Source organism: Seriola dumerili, unplaced genomic scaffold, assembly GCF_002260705.1.
Source record: "Seriola dumerili isolate Sdu_G_001 unplaced genomic scaffold, Sdu_1.0 BDQW01000149.1, whole genome shotgun sequence".
Classification (NCBI taxonomy): Eukaryota; Metazoa; Chordata; class Actinopteri; order Carangiformes; family Carangidae; genus Seriola; species Seriola dumerili.
In genome coordinates, this window is record NW_019174404.1 from 6,294,447 (window position 1) to 6,300,446 (window position 6,000).

General features: G+C 39.1%; 1 protein-coding gene across 2 annotated transcripts in view; it reads left to right on the forward strand.

Annotated features, from left to right (window-relative positions):
- Window positions 1-4,841: 4,841 nt before the first annotated feature.
- The window catches only part of LOC111225607 (tetraspanin-3-like), an 8,656-nt gene continuing 7,497 nt past the window's right edge, over window positions 4,842-6,000 (forward strand). Inside the window, exon 1 of one of the 2 annotated variants that reach the window (XM_022750589.1) lies at window positions 4,842-5,167. In XM_022750589.1, coding sequence (XP_022606310.1) covers window positions 5,105-5,167 — 63 coding nt within the window. In that variant the 5' untranslated portion in view covers window positions 4,842-5,104. The remainder of the gene's footprint in view (window positions 5,168-6,000) is intronic. The other variant, XM_022750588.1, reaches the window with a different exon arrangement.

Sequence of the window (6,000 nt, forward strand, 5' to 3'; positions counted from 1 at the left end):
TCAGGTGACTGTGACTCAGCCTCCAGTAAAGACAATTACTCCAGGATCCACTGTCACTCTCACCTGTAAAACCAGCCAAGATGTTTATTACAGCTGTGATTATATTGGTCAGTGCATGTTCTGGTACCAACAGAAATCTGGACAGACTCCAAAGCTCCTATTAAAATATGTGAGCACACTTCATTCAGGAACACCAGCTCGGTTTAGTGGCAGTGGAAGCAGCTCTGACTTCAGTTTGACCATCAGTGGAGTTCAGACTGAAGATGCAGCAGTTTATTACTGTCAGAGTGTACACAATGGACCAGTGTTCACACAGTGATTTGTAGTCGTACAAAAACCTCCCTCAGTCAGACTGCAGAGACACTGAGCCGTTAGAGCAGGAAGAGACTCTGACACAGACCACTGAACACAGANGCTTTGTTTTTAACTTTGCCTGAAGTTACAACCTGTTGCGATGTTGCTGTGAAGCTTGGAGGGAAAAATCATGTGATTGATGTGTTGTCAACCTTCTGTGTGTGTCTCAGTACTCTGAATCTAGCAGCAGTATGAGGATGACAAAAATGAATGTGAAAACAAGGTAATTTAAAATTAGACAATTGTTGTGTCAGTTCATTCTGAGTCCAGTGTTGATACAGTTTGCCAGCAGGGGACGCCATGCACCTGTTAATGAGGACAAAGTCATGTGAACAAGACAAAAAGAAGAGGGAAATGTTGATAATGAAAAGAAACAACATTAAAGAAGATAAAGTCAAAAATGTTCCATAGTGAAACCATTTAAATTCAAATGCTGAAACTCTTTAACTCTGATTCTAATTCTTCTAATTCTAAATATTTCCTTCTCTTCCATTAAGATGATATTTAGTGTAAATCCAAGCAGCATTTCTCCTGATGTTGTGTCCCACGTTGCCTTCAGTCTGTTGAGAGCAGAGAAATCATTTCCATAGAGAGGAGGCTTTGCATCGTCAGCTGATCCTCCAGTGAACTGAGAAGGTTTATAGTCCTGTGAGTTGAACACTGCAGGACTCAGATCTGTCAGTCAACACAGCAGAAAGCACAACCACCATGACTCTCATCACCATCCTCATCTGGACGCTGGCCTGCTGCTGTTTTACAGGTTGATTCACTCAGCAACATTTGAAACATGATGTGCTGCCTTTTCTCTCATTTCTTTCTGCTGATAAATGAATGATTTGTTTTTGTCTGCAGGATGCAGCGGTCAGGTGACTGTGACTCAGCCTCCAGTAAAGACATTTACTCCAGGATCCACTGTCACTCTTACCTGTAGAACCAGCCAAGATGTTGGAACGTGTGGTGGTAAACCCTGTATGGTCTGGTACCAACAGAAATCTGGACAGACTCTAAAGCTTCTAATAAAATCTGTGAGCACACTTCATTCAGGAACACCAGCTCGGTTTAGTGGCAGTGGAAGCAGCTCTGACTTCAGTTTGACCATCAGTGGAGTTCAGACTGAAGATGCAGCAGTTTATTACTGTCAGAGTGTACACAATGGACCAGTGTTCACACAGTGATTTGTAGTCGTACAAAAACCTCCCTCAGTCAGACTGCAGAGACACTGAGCCGTTAGAGCAGGAAGAGACTCTGACACAGACCACTGAACACAGAGCTGACAGTCACCTCACCAAGCACAAACTATCAACAACTTGACACCCAGCCAATGGCGGATTTAGATACAGGGGACATGTCTCATTGTCTCACGTTGCTTCATTCCATGTAAGAATTTATTTAAAACAGAGCATGGATGTAGATAAACAAAACTGTAAATATTTTAGACTAATTTCAATTAAGAGTACGTGAATAAAGTTCAAAGAAAATAATTCTGAGCGAAAATATGCGTGGAATCTTGCGCGCGCACTGTTTGATACATTTGATACATTTTTTTTTTTTTTTTGGTGCTTATGCATCTTTCTAGCTTCGTGCGTAGCCTACGTCACGTTTCAGTGTGAATTCCACGCAAGGCGTTGTTACCTGCTTGCAGGTGAGTCAGGTCCAGACTCTAAGAGTCGCTCACTGCTGAAGGTGGTCCAGAGAGAGGAAGGACGTTTCAACCTGGAGACGTGGGATCGAACCTGACCAAAGTGTGTGTGTGTGTGTGTGTGTGTGTGTGTGTGTGTGTGTGTGTGTGTGTGTGTGTGTGTAAGGTAAAAATAAAAACGACAAAGACTGAGCTAAAACTTCAAACGCTGCGTTCATGTTCACGAAACTCGTCCGTTCTCTTCTATTTCTCCGTTCGATTTTCCGAATAGCCACGATTTCAACCGAGGACCAACGAGGAGGGAACAGGGAATCTTATGCAGAACTAATGCAATGATACTGTGAAATAATAAACTAGTCTGCACACTACCATATGTGTGAGTCTTGTTAATTTTGTTATTTATCTATCTATCTATCTATCTATCTATCTATCTATCTATCTATCTATCTATCTATCTATCTATCTATCTATCTATCTCATCATTTTGGTACTTAATTGGACTGATGAAAGACAATAAAGGATCAAGGCTTAAATAAATAATAATAAGTAGGTTCTCTTGTTAATAATTTGTGGGATGAAGGATTTGTGCAATTCAGTAATTTGATTGTCTTTGTTTTTTGTGTGTATATAAGAGAGACAGAGACTTTTTCTAATCTTACATTATTTTGGTGTTTATGATTGTATATAATTGGTATTTATAATTTATTTAGTTTTTAAAAGTTATGATAATTTGTTCCATGACTTTCAGTAATATTTTAGCAGATTAACATTAATTATATTTCATTAAACAAATTATAACTTAAAAATGATATATACATACATACATACATACAGTTGTGTGAAAGTGTTTGCCCCCTTCCTGATTTCTTATTTTTTTGCATGTTTGTCACACTTAAATGTTTCAGATCATCAAACAAATTTAAATATTAGACAAAGATAACACAAGTAAACACAAAATGCAGTTTTTAAATGAAGGTTTTTATTATTAAGGGGAAAAAAAATCCAAACCTACATGGCCCTGTGTGAAAAAGTGATTGCCCCCCCCCCCGTTAAAACATAAATTAACTGTGGTTTATCACATCTTTGGAAAGCTGATGTTCAATTTCTCTAGCCACACCCAGGCCTGATTACTGCCACACCTGTTCTCAATCAAGAAATCACTTAAATAGGACCTGCCTGACAAAGTGAAGTAGACCAAAAAGATCCTCAAAAGCTAGACATCATGTCTGCGATCCAAAGAAATTCAGGAACAACATGAGAAACAAAGTAATTGAGATCTATCAGTCTGGAAAAGGTTACAAAGCCATTTCTAAGAGCTTTGGGACTCCAGCGAACCACAGTGAGAGCACATTATCCACAAATGGCGACAAACATGGAACAGTGGTGAACCTTCCCAGGAGTGGCTGGCAGACAAAAGATTACCAACCAAGATAGCGAGGCAAGACTCGAATCCAAGAGCCACAAAAGACCCAGAACAACATCCAAAGAACTGCATGGCCTACTATTGCCCTTCAGATTAAGAGTCAGTGTTCATGACTCCACCATCAGATAACAGAGTGCTCTGGGCAAAAATGGCCTGCATAAGTATCCAAGAGCGAGTAGAGCAAAAAGAACATAAAGGCTTGTCTCAGTTTTGCCAGAAAACATCTTGATGATCCCCAAGACTTTTGGGAAAATACTCTGTGGACTGACGAGACAAAAGTTGAACTTTTTGGAAGGTGTATGTCCCATTACATCTGGCGTAAAAGTAACACGGTATTTCAGAAAAGGAACATCATACCAACAGTAAAATATGGTGGTGGTAGTGTGATGGTCTGGGGCTGTTTTGCTGCTTCAGGACCTGGAAGACTTGCAGTGGTAAATGGAACCATGAATTCTGCTGTCTACCAAAGAAATCCTGAAGGAGAATGTCTGGCCATCCGTTCATAACCTCAAGCTGAAGCGCACTTGGGTTCTGCAGCAGGACAATGATCCAAAACACACCAGCAAGTCCACCTCTGAATGGCTTAAGAAAAACAAAATGAAGACTTTGGAGTGGCCTAGTCAAAGTCCCAACCTGGATCCGATTGAGATGCTGTGGCATGACCTTTTTAAAAAGGCGGTTCATGCTCGAAAACCCTCCAATGTGGCTGAATTATAACAATTCTGCAAAGATGAGTGGGCCAAAATTCCTCCACAGCGCTGTAAAAGACTCATTGTCACTTATCGCAAACGCTTGATTGCAGTTGTTGCTGCCCAACCAGTTATTAGGTTTAGGGGGCAATCACTTTTTCACACAGGGCCATGTAGGTTTGGATTTTTTTCCCCCTTAATAATAACCTTCATTTAAAAAGTGCATTTTGTTTACTTGTGTTATCTTTGTCTAATATTTAAATTTGTTCGATCTGAAACATTTAAGTGTGACAAACATGCAAAAAAATAAGAAATCAGGAAGGGGGCAAACACTTTTTCACACAACTGTATATTAAAAAAAACTATATATATATAGTTTTTAAAAGTTATAATTTGTTTAATAAAAAATCAGTTTGTGCAGAATAGTGAATGGGGGGGGGGCTGAAGGGGGTATTTGCCCAGGGCACCATAAGCTAGAACCGCCACTGAGTGTTCTGTTTGTAATAGAGTATCTGCTGTTATATTTTATATATAACTTTTACATCAGTAAAGGCACTGAATACCTCCTCAACTGACCATGCCCTGTCAACCTGCTCTAGATCAGATTTTTTAGCTCTCTTTTTGTTGTCATTTCACTTAATTTGGCAGGAGGGCGGTAATGATCAGGTGTAACTTTTGCTTCGTCTTGTCCATTCCTCTTCTTCAGTCATGCAGCCGTAAAGGTCACAGCACTGATTCCACCTGTTAAAATTACTATAAACCTTTGTGGCTGTTTTATTGCAACCATGTTTCCGCGTATTTTGAGGAAGCTGATTTTATGCCATGGCGGAAGGAAAGTTGCACCAGTCTACAGCTCTCACGTGCCTCCAACTCTCCCTCTTTTCATCAAACAGATTGTTTCTTTACGCAAAGGTTCGGTTCATTTGTTACATTAACTAATCTCCTGGTGGTTACACGGATTATTGCGCGCTCGTTCCTCGCGGGTCCTGACGTCTGAAAATGAGCGATCAGAGGAGAAACGCTCTCAAAACAATACTTCAGCTGGCGTGTCAGCTTCTGTGGGTAGGTGACACTTTACTATTTGCTGTATTTTCAGCATATGTTCTTTGTTTAGTCTCACGCAAAAATAGTGCCAATAATAATCTCCTGGGCTCATATATTTATAGCCTGAATGAAATTTTCATTTATGCCAATTCTTCATATTAGCCTGTACTAATATATCATGATATATGATATTACTATATACATTATGTCACTTAAAATGATGTAAAAACAGAATAAATCACCTGTGTTTGTTGTGTTGTGTGTGCATGTATTTTGATATAGCCTACACGTTTGAATCTCACAAGTCATATGACACAAGAGTGCATGTGGGCGCGTGATTGTAGAGGAAATGTACTATGAACACTGTAGAACACTAAAATGATTTGGTCGTCTGTCTAAAATATCATTGACGCATATGTGTCAAACTTCATGTCATATTGTTTTGTATTTCATTGATTTATGTGTTTATGTATGTATTTATACCATATGTGTTCATTCTGTATTTCCTCTAACAACATACACACATTCTACTTTTTAAATTCCACTATATATTATATAGACCTATAACAAGTTTCCACTATATTATTCCACTATATATTATATATAATAAGATTTACAATGACATGCACAACCATGACACTTTAAATATTAAAGCACAGGCTTCTTTCTATTTTAAGCTGCGAAATAATCCCTCTACAACTTTGAATTTAGTCTGAAGGCATTATTTTCAAGAGATACCATGAGCAATTGCAGCAGAATAACAATAATAATTGCAAAGAATGAACATGTGTGATGCAGTTTGGCCTAAGGTATGTGTGTGATCAAGGGAGTGTTGTTGTTCAGTTGCCCCC